This window comes from Oncorhynchus kisutch, linkage group LG1, assembly GCF_002021735.2.
Source record: "Oncorhynchus kisutch isolate 150728-3 linkage group LG1, Okis_V2, whole genome shotgun sequence".
NCBI classification, from domain to species: Eukaryota; Metazoa; Chordata; class Actinopteri; order Salmoniformes; family Salmonidae; genus Oncorhynchus; species Oncorhynchus kisutch.
In genome coordinates, this window is record NC_034174.2 from 5135340 (window position 1) to 5157953 (window position 22614).

General features: G+C 42.6%; 1 protein-coding gene across 1 annotated transcript in view; it reads left to right on the forward strand.

Annotated features, from left to right (window-relative positions):
* LOC109882700 (metabotropic glutamate receptor 7-like) overlaps nt 1-22614 on the forward strand; it is a 393305-nt gene that overhangs the window by 312579 nt on the left and 58112 nt on the right. The window contains exons 8-9 of the mRNA XM_031798073.1: nt 3226-3428; nt 3708-4440. Coding sequence (XP_031653933.1) covers nt 3226-3428; nt 3708-4440 — 936 coding nt within the window. The remainder of the gene's footprint in view (nt 1-3225; nt 3429-3707; nt 4441-22614) is intronic.

The following is a 22614-nucleotide window of genomic DNA, read 5'->3' on the forward strand; positions in this document are numbered from 1 at the left end:
CAGTAATTTAATAGTAATTTCACAGGCTTTTTCAACTCACCTGGGAATTATTTGTAAACCATGTTTAACTTTTTCACTCTCTGTATTTCACCTGTTATAATTTGTGCAAATAAATGAAACGAATTAGAATCTATAGATCAACTTGAGGTGAAACAGTCTCCAGCTAAACCCACCTCTGTTCTCTCTATAGATCAGCTTGAGGTGAAACAGTCTCCAGCTAAACCCACCTCTGTTCTCTCTATAGATCAGCTTGAGGTGAAACAGTCTCCAGCTAAACCCACCTCTGTTCTCTCTATAGATCAGCTTGAGGTGAAACAGTCTACTGTGTGTTCAACCCACCTCTGTTCTCTCTATAGATCAGCTTGAGGTGAAACAGTCTACTGTGTGTTCAACCCACCTCTGTTCTCTCTATAGATCAGCTTGAGGTGAAACAGTCTACTGTGTGTTCAACCCACCTCTGTTCTCTCTATAGATCAGCTTGAGGTGAAACAGTCTCCAGCTAAATCCACCTCTGTTCTCTCTATAGATCAGCTTGAGGTGAAACAGTCTACTGTGTGTCCAACCCACCTCTGTTCTCTCTATAGATCAGCTTGAGGTGAAACAGTCTACTGTGTGTCCAACCCACCTCTGTTCTCTCTATAGATCAGCTTGAGGTGAAACAGTCTACTGTGTGTTCAACCCACCTCTGTTCTCTCTATAGATCAGCTTGAGGTGAAACAGTCTACTGTGTGTTCAACCCACCTCTGTTCTCTCTATAGATCAGCTTGAGGTGAAACAGTCTCCAGCTAAACCCACCTCTGTTCTCTCTATAGATCAGCTTGAGGTGAAACAGTCTCCAGCTAAACCCACCTCTGTTCTCTCTGTAGATCAGCTTGAGGTGAAACAGTCTCCAGCTAAATCCACCTCTGTTCTCTCTATAGATCAGCTTGAGGTGAAACAGTCTACTGTGTGTCCAACCCACCTCTGTTCTCTCTATAGATCAGCTTGAGGTGAAACAGTCTACTGTGTGTCCAACCCACCTCTGTTCTCTCTATAGATCAGCTTGAGGTGAAACAGTCTCCAGCTAAACCCACCTCTGTTCTCTCTGTAGATCAGCTTGAGGTGAAACAGTCTACTGTGTGTCCAACCCACCTCTGTTCTCTCTGTAGATCAGCTTGAGGTGAAACAGTCTACTGTGTGCTAAACCCACCTCTGTTCTCTCTGTAGATCAGCTTGAGGTGAAACAGTCTCCAGCTAAACCCACCTCTGTTCTCTCTGTAGAGCAGCTTGAGGTGAAACAGTCTACTGTGTATTCAACCCACCTCTGTTCTCTCTATAGATCAGCTTGAGGTGAAACAGTCTACTGTGTATTCAACCCACCTCTGTTCTCTCTATAGATCAGCTTGAGGTGAAACAGTCTACTGTGTGTTCAACCCACCTCTGTTCTCTCTGTAGATCAGCTTGAGGTGAAACAGTCTCCAGCTAAACCCACCTCTGTTCTCTCTATAGATCAGCTTGAGGTGAAACAGTCTACTGTGTGTCCAACCCACCTCTGTTCTCTCTATAGATCAGCTTGAGGTGAAACAGTCTCCAGCTAAACCCACCTCTGTTCTCTCTGTAGATCAGCTTGAGGTGAAACAGTCTCCAGCTAAACCCACCTCTGTTCTCTCTGTAGATCAGCTTGAGGTGAAACAGTCTCCAGCTAAACCCACCTCTGTTCTCTCTATAGATCAGCTTGAGGTGAAACAGTCTACTGTGTGTCCAACCCACCTCTGTTCTCTCTGTAGAGCAGCTTGAGGTGAAACAGTCTACTGTGTGCCAAACCCCCCACCACCACCTTGAAATACATCCACATGTACACCTCCAATTGACTCAAAGGATGTCAATTAGCCTATCAGAAGCTTCTAAAGCCATGACATCATTTTCTGGAATTTTCCAAGTTGTTTAAAGGCAGAGTCAACTTAGTGTATGTAAACTTCTGACTCACTGGAATTGTGATACAGTGAATTATAAGTGAAATCATCTGTCTGTAAACAATTGTTGGAAACATTACTTGTGTCATGCACAAAGTAGATGTCCTAACCGACTTGCCAAAACTATAATTTGTTAATAAGAAATTTGTAGAGAGGTTGAAATACACTTAGGTTGGAGTCATTACAAATTGTATGTAAACTTTTCACTACAACTGTAATATTAACAGACATGGTTATATTTACCTGTAGAATGGGTAAACCTGTAGAATGGGTAAACCTGTAGAATGGGTAAACCTGTAGAATGGGTAAACCTGTAGAATGGGTAAACCTGTAGAATGGGTAAACCTGTGGCTAACATTACTGCGGTGGGTGACTTTCAGTCTGTTCTGCCCTCTCCACCTCGTTCACTGCTACCTGTTCAACCTGCTTAACCTGCTCAACCTGCTTAACCTGCTCGTCCTGTTCAACCTGCTCGTCCTGTTCAACCTGCTTGTCCTGTTCAACCTGTTCAACCTGCTTAACCTGCTTAACCTGCTAGTCCTACTCAACCTGCTTAACCTGCTCGTCCTGTTCAACCTGCTTAACCTGCTCGTCCTGCTCAACCTGCTTAACCTGCTAGTCCTTCTCAACCTGCTTAAACTGCTAGTTCTGCTTAACCTGCTAGTCCAGCTTAACCTGCTCGACCTGCTTAACCTGCTAGTCCTGTTCAACCTGCTTAACCTGCTAGTCCTGCTCAACCTGCTTAACCTGCTAGTCCTGCTCAACCTGCTAAACCTGCTAGTCCTGCTCAACCTGCTTCACCTGCTTAACCTACTAGTCCTGCTCAACCTGCTAAACCTACTAGTCCTGCTCAACCTGCTTAACCTACTAGTCCTGCTCAACCTGCTCGCTTTTCTGCCTCTCTTGGAGGAAGTTGAGAATATCCATATTTGCTCTGAGTGACATGCTGAGTGATGACATTGACATCTAACCAGTGCTCTAGGGGTGGGGGAGGGATTAAGGGTCCACTGCATTGTGGGTCCACTGCACTGTGAAATCACAGCAGTCACTCCAGGGCTTCTTGCTGTGCCTGCTACTTCCTAGTGCAGGATATTGGATTGTTTATTTTTGTCTTAAAAATGTTGTCAGTTTAACATAATTGTTACACGACATTGTGTGGTTATGTCATCTCAAATCCGACTGGATAAAATCAAATATAAAATACTTGTTCTTAAAAAAAAAGTAATTTTCATTGTTCTACTCCTGTCGAATCCGCATCCATCCTGTGTTCCAGATCGAGGATATGCAGTGGCCGGACGGACAGACAGAGATCCCCAGCTCTGTGTGCAGTCAGCCCTGCAAGACAGGACAGAGGAAGAAGGCAGTGAAAGGCATGCCGTGTTGCTGGCACTGTGAACCCTGTGATGGCTACCAGTACCAGTATGATGAAACATCCTGCAAGCTGTGCTCCTACAGCATGATGCCCAACCCCAACAGGTGACAGACAGGAACACTGTAGACATAACTTTAAGACTTGCCAAAATTACACAAACGTTCCCAAAATTCCCAGGGATTTCTGGAAGACCTGGGAATATTGGGAAAGTTTCAGGAATTGTTCAACCCTAGATAATTCTATAACGTTTTTATGCTCTCCTTGATACAGTAGTATTATAAAAACATTTTTTACAATACTGCTTGACGTCTTGTCGTCTGTATGTGTATTTTCTAAATTGTCAAATTAAATTAAACTTAATAAATCAATCAATCTATTAAAAGGACGGCATGTCAGCCCATCCCCATCGTGAAGCTGGAGTGGCACTCCCCTTGGGCAGTGATCCCCGTCTTCCTCGCCATGCTGGGCATCATCGCCACCATCTTCGTCATGGCAACCTTCATCCGCTACAACGACACACCCATTGTCCGTGCGTCGGGCCGTGAACTGAGCTATGTCCTCCTCACCGGGATCTTCCTCTGTTACATTATCACCTTCGTCATGATCGCCAAGCCCGACGTCGCCATATGCTCGTTCCGCCGGATCTTCCTGGGTCTGGGCATGTGCATCAGCTACGCCGCGTTACTCACCAAGACCAACCGGATCTACCGAATCTTCGAAGAAGGTAAGACGTCTGTGACGGCACCCAGGCTGATCAGCCCGACCTCTCAGCTGGCCATCACCTCTTCCCTAATTTCCGCTCAGCTACTGGGTGTGTTCGTCTGGTTCGGTGTGGATCCCCCTAACACCATCATCGACTACGACGAACAGAAGACATTCAACTCAGACCAGGCTAGAGGAGTGTTGAAATGTGACATCACGGATCTGCAGATTATATGTTCGTTGGGTTATAGCATCCTACTCATGGTCACGTGCACAGTGTACGCTATCAAGACGCGGGGCGTCCCGGAGAACTTTAACGAGGCCAAGCCTATTGGATTCACGATGTATACCACCTGTATCGTCTGGCTAGCCTTCATTCCCATCTTCTTCGGGACAGCTCAGTCCGCAGAAAAGGTAAGGTTGATTTCCGATTGTTTCCTATTTATCAACTATTATAATAATAATGGGCCTAAGTCTAGTCCTGGACTAAAAACGTAATATTCTCCATTGAAAGTGTTTCTTTGTCCAAGACTAGGTTTAAGCTGTGTCTGGGTAACCAGCCAATTAAATAAGTATTTTTTTGCAGAAATACCTTCTTGAACATGTTGCTTAAATTACAAACTTGTATGGGGTCCTCAATAAATATGAATAAAAACACATTTAAATGATGAGTTTAGCCAAAGAAAGAGCACTGAGCTATACAGGGAGAAAGACAGGATCCATCCTGGCTAGTCCTGATTGGCTGAGATAATGGAGTTGTTGGACATGCCGTGAGAATTCCTGATTGGTCTGTGATGTCACAGGGTTCTTTCTATAATAGATTGGGGAGGGGGATTCCCTGGTCATTACATAGATCATCTTTGCAACCGCAGATATTTGGAAAGATATAGTTTTGTACAACTGGAGAAGTGTTGCTACAGAATTTAGCGGACTACTTTCTGGAAGACATTGCCACGCTGACTCACACGCGTTGACGTGTGGTTGGGATGAGGTTTAAAAGACGGATGGGTCTAAGACTTAAGAATGATGAATCGGACGTAAATAACATCTTTCAAAGGGTATTTTATTGTCTCTTAACTAAAGCTAAAGCAAGTTTATCAACGTTTAAAGCAGCACGTCATAACCATATTTCCCTCAACTAAGGGAAATGAACTTACATTTGCTATTAGCCTCAATAGAGACATTCAGACATATGGCATATTGCTGTTTGTGTCAGTTTTATCTCAAATTCCATGTCCAGGCTATGAACAGTCTGATGTTGCTATAATTGGTATGTTTGCTAGCTGAAGGCAATCTAGACTCTCTTTAACCTCTGTAGCTATAAGAGGATCAGCTGTGGCTTATCCATGGTTGCGTCCAAAACTTTCACCCCTTTCCCTTTATAGTGCACTACTTTGAACCAGGGCACATAGTGCTTTTTGGGATATAGCTTGTGTCTGAAATTAATGAAATCATCAGAAATAATAAGCTATAATATGGCTGCATGGCGGTGGTACATGTTTTATATTTATGAATTGCTCAGTTTAGGATCATGGTGTAAGTTCATTTCTATATAAACCATGTTTGATTATCTGACTTTTTGTCATCATCGTGGTTGTTTGTCGTTCTTGACCACTGGCTGTGTTTTTTTTTCCTCTTGTCTTGCTAGTTGGCCTTAAAACCAATTACGTCTGAGGAAATGGAAAACTACAACACCTGTGTGTGTATGTGGAATACAGGTGTTGTGAAGCTGACTGTGAGATTGCCTTTGTTCAATCCAATCACAGTGTAGTCAGAGACTCAGTTTAATTTAACCATCTGTTTTATCAGTGGTACAATAGATAATATTATTATCAGTGGTGGACTGGCCTTCTGGCATTTCGGGAAAATGTATTGCCTTACCTCTCTTATCCTACCTCATTTCCACATCCTGTATATACATTTTTCTACTGTGTAATTGATTGTGTGTTTGTTTATTTCCATGTATAACTCTGTGTTGTTGTTTGTGTCGAACTGCTTTGCTTCATATTGACCAGGTCGCAGTTGTAACTGAGATCTTGTTCTCAACTAGCCTACCTGGTTAAATAAAGGTGTTCTCAACTAGCCTACCTGGTTAAATAAAGGTGAAATAAATAACCATTTTAAAAACAATATGCCAGATGGGCTAGTCCAGTTTTAACCTAGTGAGCCTGTTTAACTTTTTTTTTTTTTTTGGCGTAGAAATGATCATTATCTGGCTTATAATGGGTTCCTCAAAGAATTTAAAAAAATGGGCCAGTGCCTTAAAAATACCAGAGCCAATTTCTGGTCTTAGACCGCCCCTGTTTTCTATTGTATTTAGCATTTCCCAAATTCTTTTGGTGTACAAACGGCTTAAGTGCTCCCGAAAATAGGTGTTAGAAATGTACCCCGAAGCGCAACAGAAACTGAAACGATTGTGCCTTTACAAATTCCACCGGCAAACTAAAAAGGATTTGCAATGCAGCTGAAGGGCTGGCTGAGTCTAGTGAAAATATGCATTTTGTTTTGTACAATAGGGTACTGTAACTAAACTACCTGCTTAATCTGTACCCGACTGGCACGCTATATCATACACTGACTATACAACACATTAGATAGACCATGTGAATCCAGTTGAAGCTATGATCCCACTTCAATCAGTGTAGATGAAGGAGAGGAGACAGGTGGTAGAAGGATTTCTAAGCCTTGAGACATTTGAGACGTGGTTTGTTACACGTGTGCCATGCAGAAAGTGAAAAAATGGTAAGTGTTTTTGGTAGTAGGTGCCAGGCGCACCGGTTTGTGTCAAGAACTACAAACAGCAGCATGGGGTTTCTTTTCTCACACTCAGTTTCCTGTGTGTTTCAAGAATGGTCTACCACCTCAAAAGGGACATCCAGCCAACTTCACACAACTGTGTCAACATGGTCCAGCATCCCTGTGGAATACTTTCGACACCTTGTACAGTCCATGCCCTGACAAATTGAGGCTGTTCTGAGGGCATAAGGGTGGAGGGGAGGGGGGGGGCAACTCAATATTAGGGAGGTGTTTGGTATACTCAGTGTAGTGCACTACATTTGACCAAGGCCCTGTGGGATCTGGTCAAAAGTAGTGCACTATATAGGGAATAGGGTGTGATTTGGGAGCTGTATACTAAAGGTGATATGCAGCCCTGGGAAGAGAACAGAGAGGCTCATTAGGTCGACAGTTTCATATGTCCAGGGGAGCTGTGTGTGTGTGTGTGTGTGTGGAGTGTCTAAGCTTGTGTGTGCGTGCATATGTCTGTGTGTGTGCTGCCTCGTGCTGTGTGAAGGCCTGACGTCAGCAGCCAGGCAGAGCCCAGGCAGCAGGCTGGCAGCAGGCAGGCAGGAAAGCAGGCAGGCAAGCAGGCAGGCATGCAAGCAGGCAGGCAAGCAGGCAGGCAAGCAGGCATGCATGCAGGCAGGCAGGCAGGCAGGCAGGCAGGCAGGCAGGCAGGCAGGCAGGCAGAGCCTAGGCAGGCAGGCAGGCAGGCAGAGCCTAGGCAGGCAGGCAGGCAGAGCCTAGGCAGGCAGGCAGGCAGGCAGAGCCTAGGCAGGCAAGCAGGCATGCAGGCAGGCAGGCAGGCACCCCAGCTCCAGCAGAGTGGAATTGTAACACCCTGGCCTTTACTGCTTGTCATTACTTACCTGGCTGAGGTCGGGCAGAAATACTGATGACGATAGAGCAGTATTCACAAGGCCTGAAGAAAAGGGCTACCACACTCCCGCCTCTCAACCCAGCTTTCAAATCGCCTCCAGCACACAGGCACTGTTGGGGCGAGTGACTGAGTGACAAGTCGTTATTCTTTTCTTTCTTGTGCTATTTTGCTATTCACATCACGACTCCTGCATGCTTTGTTGACTATATTTGTTTCCACACTCGGGACTCTGACTCTCTATTAGTTAGACAGACTTTACATACATTTTCTTTGGCCTCCTGTCCTATTCTAACCACCTCTTGCCAGCTTTAAAGGCGTCTGAAATGTTACCCAGCCGAAGCAGTTCGGAAATGTTGTGCTAACATTATGCTGATATTTTGTGACGTTTTTGTTCATTTTTGTTCACCGTCTACTCCCCCGTCGCCGGTTTACTAACCACCTGTCCTGGCAACCCATCATTACGCACACCTGGCAACCCATCATTGTGCAAACCTGGCAACCCATCATTATGCACTCCTGGCAACCCATCATTATGCACACCTGGCAACCCATCATTACGCACACCTGGCAACCCATCATTACACACACCTGGCAACCCATCATTATGCACACCTGGCAACCCATCATTATGCACACCTGGCCACCCATAATTCTGCACACCTGGCAACCCATCATTCTGAACACCTAGCAACCCATCATTACGCACTCCTGGCAACCCATCATTACACACTCGAGGCAACCCATCATTACGCACACCTGGAAACCCATCATTATGCACATCTGGCAACCCATCATTACGCACACCTGGCAACCCATCATTACGCATACCTGGCAATCCATCATTATGCTACCTGGCAACCCATCATTATGCATACCTGGCAACCCACATTACGCACACCTGCAACACTCATTACGCACACCTGGAAACCCATCATTACGCACATCTGGCAACCCATCATTACGCACACCTGGCAACCCATCATTACGCACACCTGGAACCCATCATTACGCACACCTGGCAACACATCATAACACACACCTGCAACACTCATTACGTACACCTGGCAACCCATCATCATGTACACCTGGCAACCCATCATTATGTACACCTGGCAACCCATCATTCTGTGAGAATTTTTTTGGGCTGTTCGGGCAAACAAATGTTTTTCTGGAGGCAAGCAGAAGTTCAGAATTGAAGTCAACTCCATCTTGGTCAAGAGTAGGAATTCTTCAGTAAAGTATTTGTTGTCATTCAACAAGAGACGACTCGTTTTCATGCACATTTGTTCATTGGGAAATACTGCATCACACATCTTAATTAGATGTAAAATTGTGTAACTAAGATGTCCTTGGCAAAAACTGCAAAATGAATGACCGATTTCTTGAGTTATCTTAGATTAATCCAGACATTTTTGAGGCTAAGAAGCCTGGCTAACGTCGTCTCAAAATAGACAAACAGTTCTCTTGCCACTTGTTCCTCTATATTTTAAGGGAGTATGCGAAATCACACTTTTTCAGTTTGTCTAGCCGATTTCGCCTAGGCCCCAGCCGAATTCAGTGGAGGGGAGTATTTTTTGGGAGGTATGATATTTATACCTTAGTGAATATTGAACCAAATACTTAACCTTTGCCGTATGTGACTTTTTCCCAGTACTTTTGGTCTCCTAAAAATGAGGGGACTATGTGCTGTAATTTCTAAATGGTTCACCCGATGTGGATAACAATACCCTCAAATTAAAGCTGACAGTATGCACTTTAACCTCGTAGACATTGCATAATTTAAAATCCAAAGTGTTGGAGTACAGAGCCAAATCAAGAACATATTGTCATATTGGCATCATTTAAAATCCAAAGTGTTGGAGTACAGAGCCAAATCAAGAACATATTGATATGATTTGTACCTTTTGATAAAGACATGCAAAGCATACGGTATACAATAAATAATACAAATACTGAGATATATAATATGCACATTTTTGGGGGAGAATTATATTTATACTAATACAATTGCTCAGAGAAAGAGATTTAGTTTTTACAAGTAATTTTTTATTTCTTGAAAAACATATGAGTAGAAATGATTGCCACCCTTGTTTTCAATACCTTTCAATACTCTGAGGATAACAACCATTTTCTAAAACGATTTACAAGATTAGAGAACATATTGGGAGGGATCCTTTTCCCACACACAAGTACATATGTGACTTGCTCTATCAACACATTTGTAGTTTTATAGAATGCTGGATAAAGGAGAATGTTAGATCATGTTAGTCTCATTAGAAAGCGGTCTACTCTAAATATACATGCATGTAAACATGTAAACATACATGTAACTCGCTTCAGTTTTTTGAGAAAAACACAATCAAAGTTTGCAGTTACTTTTAAAGACAGTTATTTAATATAATTAAAAACAACTATTTACTTACTACAAAACACAGTCTATGAAATCCATTAACATGAGTGTTGTTATTTTTCTCATACGCACGCAAACACACGCGACAAAAATCCCAAAGAGAAAGAAATCCGAAAAACTAAACTTTGTTTCAACAAGTCAAAATACTTTTCTATTTATTCATCAGGTACCCTAAAATGTAATTAAACTATAATATTTCATACGGAAAGAAGTATGTTCAATAGGAAAGCAATATTAGCAGGTGCTTGTCCACTTCGCCGCTCGCTCAAACACGGATTTCCAAACTGTTGTCGTCATACTAAAACTCATACTTCTTATTCATTATCCAAGTTACAAGCCTGAAACCTTGAACACAGACTATTGACATCTAGTGGAAGCCATAGGAATTACAATATGACCCAATGCTTTCCATTGTAAGAGCATGGGCTCTCTCAAAAAAAAAAGGTTGGTTCTTCTTTGGATTTTCTCCTACCGTATCAATTGTGTTATAGTCTCATACATTATTATAACATTTCTACAAACTTCAATGTGTTTTCTATCCGATGGTACCAATTATATGCTTATCCTGGCTTGTGGGCCTGAGGAACATGCAGTTTACTTTGGGCACATCAGTCAGGCGGAAATTGAGAAAAAAAGGACCCTAGCCTGAAGAAGTTTTAATGCCTGTGGCAGGTCTTTTGTGAAAATAGAAAATAGTAGAGGGCCTAGAGAGCTACCATGTGGTACACCACACTTTATATGTTTAACATTAGAGAATCATCCATTAATTAAAGTCTCTAAGCAGAAAATAATATGAGAAATGTTAAAGAAAATCTGACCACACAAGCATCGTCTTTGGATCTGATTCGTGTGGTTATTACGTGAATAATTAGCTTTGATTAGAGCATTTTCCGCTCGTCCACTTGGCTTGAGCTGACAGACATTTGATACAAATATAAGTATCAAGATTTAGGATAACACTAACCACGATCATGCATCAAGGCACCACACAGAGGACTGCCCTCTAAAATCCAGGGATCTGTCCTGGGAGCAGCTTTGTGTGGACATCGGCGAAGTTGTTGACAATAGTGGACGATTACCTGAATGTTCTCGTAGGACCCATTTGCTGGCAAACGACCAACACACCTCTTCTTCCTTGGAGCCACACATGTTCCTTGGAGCCACAACATGTTCCTTGGAGCCACACCATGTTCCTTGGAGCCACACCATGTTCCTTGGAGCCACACCATTTTCCTTGGAGCCACACCATGTTCCTTGGAGCCACACCATGTTCCTTGGAGCCACACATGTTCCTTGGAGCCACACCATGTTCCTTGGAGCCACACATGTTCCTTGGAGCCACAACATGTTCCTTGGAGCCACACCATGTTCCTTGGAGCCACAACATGTTCCTTGGAGCCACAACATGTTCCTTGGAGCCACAACATGTTCCTTGGAGCCACACCATGTTCCTTGTAGAACTGTATTACCGCAAATTTAAATCAGAACATATATTATTTAAAACATGCCTTCAATGCCTGCTTTTCTATTTCTATTCCTGATGAAGCCGACTACTCATTCTGTCTTGAATACCTCAGGAACTTTTTCTTTATACTGTTGCAGACCCAGTAAATAACAGGAATTGTCAAGTATTACTCTAAAGAAAACATACATGCGTTACACACTGCAACATTTCTACGTGGATTTCCTGGCTATCAAGGAACTATGATGTCGTCTCTATGTTTCCTTTCTTTTTGTTTGCTCCTCTTGGAGCTGACAATTTCCTTGGAGAGGTCCATGGAACCAGTGTTCTTGCCAATGAGCAGTGGTGTAAAAAGTACCCAATTGTCATACTTGAGCAAAAGTAAAGATACATTAATAGAAAATTACTCAAGTAAAAGTGAAAGTCACCCAGTATAATCATACTTGAGTAAAAGTCTAAAAGTATTTTGTTTTAAATGTACTCACGTATCAAAAGTAAATGTAATTGCTAAAATATACTTAAGTATCAAAAGTGAAGTAAAAGTTGTCAAATATATAAAGACTAAAGTAAAGTACAGATACTCTAAAAACCTACTTAAGTAGTACTTTCAAGTATTTTTACTTAAATACTTTACACCACTGTGTGTGTGCGGGCGTATGCTCTTTCAATTATTTTTACTTAATTACCTTTCCCCAATGCCAATGTGCAACTAGATGCCACTGATCGTCTGAACCAGCTCCCATCACAAAATCATTACTGTTTAAAATCCAGAGATTTCTCTCTCACAGGAATCTATCGATACAGTAGAAAGCTAAGCTAGCTAGCTGCCAGCTAAGGTGTAGTCAGTGTGTCTATGTGTGATGGGTTTGGAAACATGAGAGTGTGGCCTGAGGTACACGTTTAGTTTTTTCGTAGATGATATGCTACAATAACTTTGACAACCTTTGGGCAAACAGGAAACACATTGGATTGAATAGCCTATTGTACCTTGATTCAAAAGACATAGCTAGTTGGCCAGTGTCAGAGTCGTGTGTATAGGTGGCAGGGAAGTCAGGCGCAGGAGAATAAAACAGACTAAAATGGAGTATTTAATAACGAATAAACTAAACATACTCCAAACACTAAATGTAACAGTAAAATAAAGTGGGTACGAGGACCCGCCGCGCACCAATACAAAAACAACACAACACTGAATAACAAACTATCTCTGACAACAACAGAGGGGAACAAGGAGAGGCTTCGACTTCGGTAGAAGTTGTGACAGCTAGTTTGTAATCCATACATTTCTTTCTGAACAGGGGAGGGTTTTAATAGTGCAGATACTTGTAAAATAGTGCTGTGAAAAGCCTGAAGTCATTTGTTACAAGCTAGCATCCACCGAAACGATGTGAAAGTGCTCCGTTGCTATGTTTCATCCTACGTTTAGAAGATTACACCCAATTGAGATGGTTTGGGATGAGTTGGACCGCAGGGTGAAGAATAAGCAGTTCTGGTGGCATGTCTTGTGGGGTATGAATTGGTGTCTGAGATGTGTGCTAGTAATTTGGACAGACAGTTTAGTGCTTTCAACACCTCTCACAAAGACAAGTAGCCTTTGAAGTCAATCTCTCCTCTACTTTGAGGCAGAATAGATTTTAATGATATTAGCTGTCCCTGTATATTTGAGGGCCAGCCTGTTCTGGGCCAACTGTAATTTCCCTGTGTTCAGGTGTGATAAAACGAAGGCCTATAAGGACAGGCCTTATGTACAGACCTTTCCCCATTTAGGCTACGTTGCATCAATATGTTTCGGCCATTTCAGTTAACAATTAAGAGGTTACCCCAAGAAGTTTAGTCTCCTCAACTTGCTCAATTGCCACATTATTCATTAGAAGATTTAGTTGAGGTTTAAGTTTTAGTGAATGATTTGTCACAAATACTCTTCATTTAAATCTCTTCATTCAAAGATTCAATCATGGACACTCTTACTGACAGTTGTGGCTGATATGTGTGATGTATTGTTGTCTCTACCTTCCTGCCCTTTACTGTGGTCTGTGCCCAACAATGTTTGTACCCTGTTTTGTGCTGCTGCCATGTTGTTGTCTTGTTGTTGTCTTGTTGTGCTGCTACCATGCTGTGTTGTCATGTGATGCTATGTTGTTGTCTTAGGTCTCTCTTTATGTAGTGTAGTGGTGTCTCTCTTGTAGTGATGTGTGTTGTTGTCTGAGGTCTCTCTTTATGTAGTGTAGTGGTGTCTCTCTTGTAGTGATGTGTGTTGTTGTCTGAGGTCTCTCTTTATGTAGTGTAGTGGTGTCTCTCTTGTAGTGATGTGTGTTGTTGTCTGAGGTCTCTCTTTATGTAGTGTAGTGGTGTCTCTCTTGTAGTGATGTGTGTTGTTGTCTGAGGTCTCTCTTTATGTAGTGTAGTGGTGTCTCTCTTGTAGTGATGTGTGTTGTTGTCTGAGGTCTCTCTTTATGTAGTGTAGTGTTGTCTCTCTTGTAGTGATGTGTGTTTTGTCCTATATTTATATTTCATTTATCTTTATTTTTAATCCCCATCCACGCAGGAGGACGTTTCCCTTTTGGTAGGCTGTCATTGTAAATAAGAACTTGTTTTAACTGACTTGCCTAGTTGAATATAAATATATATATATTTTAATGCTTTTAGCTTTTTCTATATTTAGGATTACTTATTTATTTTATTTATTTAATAAAATGCTAATTATTACTTAAAAATCATACAATGTGATTTTCTGGATTTTTGTTTTAGATTCCGTCTCTCACAGTTGCAGTGTACCTATGATAAAAGTTACAGACCTCTACATGCTTTGTAAGTAGGAAAACCTGCAAAATTGGCAGTGTATCAAATACTTGTTCTCCCCACTGTACATGTATATGGTTTTTTTCAGCAGCAGGCAATTTTATTTTTATTTTACCAGGCAAGTCAGTTAAGAACACATTCTTATTTTCAATGACGGCCTAGGAACAGTGGGTTAACTGCCTGTTCAGGGGCAGAACGACAGATTTGTACCTTGTCAGCTCGGGGGATTGAACTCGCAACCTTCCGGTTACTAGTCCGACGCTCTAACCACTAGGCTACGCTGCCGCCCCTTGATAATGTCAAGAGCTGCACTGAACTCTAACAAAACATCTCCCACAATCATCTTATTATCAGTTTCTTTCAGTCAATCATCAATCTTTTTTGTCAGTGCCGTAAATGTTGAATTTCCTTCCCTATAAGTATGCTGAAAGTCAGTTGTTAATTTGTTTACTGTGAAATAGCATTGTATCTGGTCAAACACAATTATTTCCAAACGTTTACTAAGGGTCGGTAGAAAGCTGATTGGTCGGCTGTTTGAACCAGTAAAGGGTGCTTTGCTAATATTGGTTTCTGGAATTACTTTTGCTTTCCATAGATTGCAGAAATGGCAAACAGGAGTGGCAATAGAGTCTGAAACCCTCCTCAGTAATGTCCATCCATGTTTCAATACCAGGTGGTTTGTCATTATTGATAGACAATAATCTTTTTTTTCACCTCTTCCACATTCACTTTACCGAATTCAAAATGACATTGCTTGTCTTTCATAATTTAGGTAAGGAAGGTTGAGAGTTTGTTGTTGTAAATTAGCTAATCTTTCCAATGACAAACGTGTAAAATTAGTTGGCAATATCAGAGGGTTTCATGATGAGTGACCCATCTGATTCAATGAAGGATGGAGCTGAGTATGCATAACATTTAATTTAAGGTGAATGAAGGATGGAGCTGAGTATAATAACCACCGCATAACATTTAATTTAAGGTGAATGAAGGATGGAGCTGAGTATAATAACCACCGCATAACATTTAATTTAAGGTGAATGAAGGATGGAGCTGAGTATAACATTTAATTTAAGGTGAATGAAGGATGGAGCTGAGTATAATAACCACCGCATAACATTTAATTTAAGGTGAATGAAGGATGGAGCTGAGTATAATAACCACCGCATAACATTTAATTTAAGGTCAATGAAGGATGGAGCTGAGTATAATAACCACCGCATAACATTTAATTTAAGGTGAATGAAGGATGGAGCTGAGTATAATAACCACCGCATAACATTTAATTTAAGGTGAATGAAGGATGGAGCTGAGTATAACATTTAATTTAAGGTGAATGAAGGATGGAGCTGAGTATGCATAACATTTAATTTAAGGTGAATGAAGGATGGAGCTGAGTATAATAACCACCGCATAACATTTAATTTAAGGTGAATGAAGGATGGAGCTGAGTATAATAACCACCGCATAACATTTAATTTAAGGTGAATGAAGGATGGAGCTGAGTATAACATTTAATTTAAGGTGAATGAAGGATGGAGCTGAGTATGCATAACATTTAATTTAAGGTCAATGAAGGATGGAGCTGAGTATAATAACCACCGCATAACATTTAATTTAAGGTGAATGAAGGATGGAGCTGAGTATAATAACCACCGCATAACATTTAATTTAAGGTGAATGAAGGATGGAGCTGAGTATAACATTTAATTTAAGGTGAATGAAGGATGGAGCTGAGTATGCATAACATTTAATTTAAGGTCAATGAAGGATGGAGCTGAGTATAATAACCACCGCATAACATTTAATTTAAGGTGAATGAAGGATGGAGCTGAGTATAATAACCACCGCATAACATTTAATTTAAGGTGAATGAAGGATGGAGCTGAGTATAACATTTAATTTAAGGTGAATGAAGGATGGAGCTGAGTATGCATAACATTTAATTTAAGGTCAATGAAGGATGGAGCTGAGTATAATAACCACCGCATAACATTTAATTTAAGGTGAATGAAGGATGGAGCTGAGTATAACATTTAATTTAAGGTGAATGAAGGATGGAGCTGAGTATAACATTTAATTTAAGCTCCAAAGCTTTTTACCCTTATCCTTTATATAATTTATCTTTGTTTCAGTTTATTCTTCTTTATGTTTTGTTTAGTCACATTCTTTCACAATTTAGGTTACTTATATTGACCATACTACCATTTCTTCGGGAGATTATATTATTTCCATGTCCTCTCTTGCTATTTATGACAAGTAGGACAGGAGCACTAATAGACCCAGGCCGTCAGGCTCGAAAACAGTTGGCAATGTTGCTGGAGCCCCTGTGGTTAGGGTGAATCATGTCTCTTTTAAAGAAATCAATCTATTTTTTATAAAAAAAATTCAAATCTATTTTATTTTTTATTTGTCACATACACATGGTTAGCAGATGTTAATGCGAGTGTAGCGAAATGCTTGTGCTTCTAGTTCCAACAATGCAGTAATAACGAACAAGTAATCTAACTAACAATTCCAAAAAACTACTGTCTTATACACAAGGGGATAAAGAATATGTACATAAGGATATATGAATGAGTGATGGTACAGAGCAGCATAGGCAAGATAGATGAGTAGATGATATCGAGTACAGTATAACATATGAGATGAGTATGTAAACAAAGTGGCATAGTTAAAGTGGCTAGTGATACATGTATTACATAAGGATGCAGTCGATGATATAGAGTACAGTATATAGGTATGCATATGAGATGAATAATGTAGGGTAAGTAACATTATATAAGGTAGCATTGTTTAAAGTGGCTAGTGATATATTTACATAATTTCCCATCAATTCCCATTATTAAAGTGGCTGGAGTTGAGTCAGTGTCATTGACAGTGTGTTGGCAGCAGCCACTCAATGTTAGTGGTGGCTGTTTAACAGTCTGATGGCCTTGAGATAGAAGCTGTTTTTCAGTCTCTCGGTCCCAGCTTTGATGCACCTGTACTGAGCTCGCCTTCTGGATGACAGCGGGGTGAACAGGCAGTGGCTCGGGTGGTTGATGTCCTTGATGATCTTTATGGCCTTCCTGTAGCATCGGGTGGTGTAGGTGTCCTGGAGGGCAGGTAGTTTGCCCCCGGTGATGCGTTGTGCAGACCTCACTACCCTCTGGAGAGCCTTACGGTTGAGGGCGGTGCAGTTGCCATACCAGGCGGTGATACAGCCCGCCAGGATGCTCTCGATTGTGCATCTGTAGAAGTTTGTGAGTGCTTTTGGTGACAAGCCGAATTTCTTCAGCCTCCTGAGGTTGAAGAGGCGCTGCTGCACCTTCTTCACGATGCTGTCTGTGTGAGTGGACCAATTCAGTTTGTCTGTGATGTGTATGCCGAGGAACTTAAAACTTGCTACCCTCTCCACTACTGTTCCATCGATGTGGATAGGGGGGTGTTCCCTCTGCTGTTTCCTGAAGTCCACAATCATCTCCTTAGTTTTGTTGACGTTGAGTGTGAGGTTATTTTCCTGACACCACACTCCGAGGGCCCTCACCTCCTCCCTGTAGGCCATCTCGTCGTTGTTGGTAATCAAGCCTACCACTGTTGTGTCGTCCGCAAACTTGATGATTGAGTTGGAGGCGTGCGTGGCCACGCAGTCGTGGGTGAACAGGGAGTACAGGAGAGGGCTCAGAAAGCACCCTTGTGGGGCCCCAGTGTTGAGGATCAGCGGGGAGGAGATGTTGTTGCCTACCCTCACCACCTGGGGGCGGCCCGTCAGGAAGTCCAGTACCCAGTTGCACAGGGCGGGGTCGAGACCCAGGGTCTCGAGCTTGATGACGAGCTTGGAGGGTACTATGGTGTTGAATGCCGAGCTGTAGTCGATGAACAGCATTCTCACATAGGTATTCCTCTTGTCCAGATGGGTTAGGGCAGTGTGCAGTGTGGTTGAGATTGCATCGTCTGTGGACCTATTTGGGCGGTAAGCAAATTGGAGTGGGTCTAGGGTGTCAGGTAGGGTGGAGGTGATATGGTCCTTGACTAGTCTCTCAAAGCGCTTCATGATGACGGATGTGAGTGCTACGGGGCGGTAGTCGTTTAGCTCAGTTACCTTAGCTTTCTTGGGAACAGGAACAATGGTGGCCCTCTTGAAGCATGTGGGAACAGCAGACTGGTATAGGGATTGATTGAATATGTCCGTAAACACACCGGCCAGCTGGTCTGCGCATGCTCTGAGGGCGCGGCTGGGGATGCCGTCCGGGCCTGCAGCCTTGCGAGGGTTAACACGTTTAAATGTCTTACTCACCTCGGCTGCAGTGAAGGAGAGACCGCATGTTTTCGTTGCAGGCCGTGTCAGTGGCACTGTATTGTCCTCAAAGCGGGCAAAAAAGTTGTTTAGTCTGCCTGGGAGCAAGACATCCTGGTCCGTGACTGGACTGGATTTCTTCCTGTAGTCCGTGATTGACTGTAGACCCTGCCACATGCCTCTTGTGTCTGAGCCGTTGAATTGAGATTCTACTTTGTCTCTGTACTGGCGCTTAGCTTGTTTGATAGCCTTGCGGAGGGAATAGCTGCACTGTTTGTATTCGGTCATGTTACCAGACACCTTGCCCTGATTAAAAGCAGTGGTTCGCGCTTTCAGTTTCACACGAATGCTGCCATCAATCCACAGTTTCTGGTTAGGGAATGTTTTAATCGTTGCTATGGGAACGACATCTTCAACGCACGTTCTAATGAGCTCGCACACCGAATCAGCGTATTCGTCAATGTTGTTATCTGACGCAATACGAAACATCTCCCAGTCCACGTGATGGAAGCAGTCTTGGAGTGTGGAGTCAGCTTGGTCGGACCAGCGTTGGACAGACCTCAGCGTGGGAGCCTCTTGTTTTAGTTTCTGTCTGTAGGCAGGGATCAACAAAATGGAGTCGTGGTCAGCTTTTCCGAAAGGGGGGCGGGGCAGGGCCTTATATGCGTCGCGGAAGTTAGAGTAACAATGATCCAAGGTCTTTCCACCCCTGGTTGCGCAATCGATATGCTGATAAAATTTAGGGAGTCTTGTTTTCAGATTAGCCTTGTTAAAATCCCCAGCTACAATGAATGCAGCCTCCGGATAAATCGTTTCCAGTTTGCAGAGAGTTAAATAAAGTTCGTTCAGAGCCATCGATGTGTCTGCTTGGGGGGGGATATATACGGCTGTGATTATAATCGAAGAGAATTCTCTTGGTAGATAATGCGGTCTACATTTGATTGTGAGGAATTCTAAATCAGGTGAACAGAAGGATTTGAGTTCCTGTATGTTTCTTTCATCACACCATGTCACGTTGGCCATAAGGCATTCGCCCCCGCCCCTCTTCTTACCAGAAAGATGTTTGTTTCTGTCGGCGCGATGCGTGGAGAAACCCGTTGGCTGCACCGCTTCGGATAGCGTCTCTCCGGTGAGCCATGGTTCCGTGAAGCAGAGAACGTTACAGTCTCTGATGTCCCTCTGGAATGCTACCCTTGCTCGGATTTCATCAACCTTGTTGTCAAGAGGCTGGACATTGGCAAGAAGAATGCTAGGGAGTGGTGCACAGTGTGCCCGTCTCCGGAGTCTGACCAGAAGACCGCCTCGTTTCCCTCTCTTTCGGAGTCGTTTTTTTTGGGTCGCTGCATGGAATCCACTCCGTTGTCCTGTTTGTAAGGCAGAACACAGGATCCGCGTCGCGAAAAACATATTCTTGGTCGTACTGATGGTGAGTTGACGCTGATCTTATATTCAGTAGTTCTTCTCGACTGTATGTAATGAAACCTAAGATGACCTGGGGTACTAATGTAAGAAATAACACGTAAAAAAACAAAAAACTGCATCGTTTCCTAGGAACGGGAAGCGAGGCGGCCATCTCTGTCGGCGCCAGAAGTCACTGAGGAGAGGATAAAAGAGGAAAGAGTGCTGGTTGCTCCCACAACAAAATTGTCACAAAAGGAGAAATTATTGATGTTGCAAAGTTCCTTTAAAGTAAACGTTGAGGCGGCTGAAACATTCTGAATCCCTTTGGGGCGGCAGGGTAGCCTAGTGGTTAGAGCGTTGGACTAGTAACCGGAAGGTTGCAAGTTCAAACCCCCGCGCTGACAAGGTACACAATCTGTCTTTTTGCCCCTGAACAAGGCAGTTAACCCACTGTTCCTAGGCCGTCATTGAAAATAAGAATTTGTTCTTAACTGACTTGCCTAGTTAAATAAAAGGAGGGGCCAGAGATAGGTATTCCCTTCCCTGTGCTAACCAGGGTGTTAAAAATCATTTATGTTGGAAGGTCGTTGAGAACCACTGTGAGTAATGGTGCCAATATTAGTGTAGTTGTCCAGAGTTGATGTTTCAGACACCTGGGTGACACTGGACCTTAGTTGGTCCGCAGACCATGCTTGAGTCATCGAACAGTGGAAGCGTGGGGGGGGGGGGTACAGTGGTCAGCTGTCAGTTCACTCTCAGGATCATTGCTGACTGGGTCGGTCTTCTAGGATGTGTGGAGGACGGCCAGGCTGCCTCCCTCCTGACCTACGCCTTGCCAGAGTCCAGTCTCCCACGGGCTGAGTTGAGCATCTTACCATCTGTCCAGTGGATTGGTACAGATCCACACCATCTGGCAAATTCAAATGTGTTTTCCCTGAGCTACAGCCATGTTGGTGTATTTAGAAAACATGTCCTGCTGTTCCCGCAACCGGTATGCTAGCACTGCTAACGTTAGCCTGCTCAGTTAGCTATTGACTTGAGAATCTCTTCCCCTAAACTGCTTGATGGTGGTGCAAACCCTGCCCGTTAATCAGTTCAATCTTTTTTTCCCCTCCTGTTGCATGGATATCATCTCAAACCTATCACATTTGTGCCCAATCATGGATAAAAGCACCGGGTAGCACTGCTAGCACTGCTAACACTGCTAACGTTAGCCTGCTCAGTTAGCATATCGGCTAGCAGCTAACTATTAGGCTGTTTTAACAGAATACCAGGAGACAAACTTGCGTTCCCAACAGTAAAAGCTAACTGCGTAGCGGAATTCGTAGCTATCGAAAACTTCACTTTGATTAAACCTTTAGATTAAAACTATTTCATAAAAATAACTAAAAAGGGTGTAACAAGCCATCGTTGTTCAGCTGCATTCTAAAAAAAACGTTGTAGTACATTGTGACACTGGAGTAAATGTTTCTGATTGATATCGATGAAACGTATGTCATTTTCAACCAGAGAAGTTGGTTCTCAAGTTCAGTTTGGCTTTATTCTGATGATTAATAATAATTTGTGAAGTTTTTAGATTTTAGCCCTTTATTCTCCAATATAAGCGCTTTGGAAGATTGAAGAGTGTTGTTGAAACCAGCAATGACTCACATGTAAGAGTAATACAGTAATACATTTCATTTTCAAGTCTTAAATACAGCATGCAATGTTAAAACACAAACAACTACTCTGCTTTCTATCATTCCTTTGAACAAGAAGAAACTACACTGAACAAAATAAATCAGGCTAAATAAATGCAACATGTAAAGTGTTGGTCCAATGTTTCATGAGCTGAAATAAAAGATCCCAGAAATGTTATTTTATGCCCAAAATGCTTATTTCTCTCAAACGTGGTGCACAAATTTGTTTACATCCCTGTTCGTGAACATTTCTCCTTTGCCAAGATAATCCATCCACCTTACAGGTGTGGCATATCAATTATCTGATTAAACAGCATGATAATTACACAGGTGCACCTTGTGCTGGAGATTGTAAAAGGCCACTTTTTTTCACACAACACAATGCCACAGATGTCTCAAGTTTTGAAGGATCGTGCAATTGGCATGCTGACTACAGGGATGTCTACCACAGCTGTTGCCGGAGAATTTAATGTTAATTTCTCCCCCAACATTGTTTTAGAAAATTTGTCTGTACGTCCAACTAGCCTCACAACCGCAGACAACCTCTCTGGCATTGTGTGAGTGAGCGGTTTGCTGATGTCAACATTGTGAACAGAGTGCCCCACGGTGGCGTTGGGGTTATGGGATGGGCAGACAGGCATAAGCTACGGACAACGAACACATTTGCATTTTATCTATGGAAATGGGAATACCAATAGATACAGTGACGAGATCCTGAGGCCCATTGTCTTGCCATTCATCCTCCGCCATTACCTCATGTTTCAGCATGATAATGCACGGCATTATGCCAAGGAGATGTGTCACGCTGCATGATGGATAAGGTTGCCACACCAGATACTGACTTGTTGATTGATATATGCCCCTACCTTTTTTTAAAGGTATCTGTGACCAAAATCCATAGAT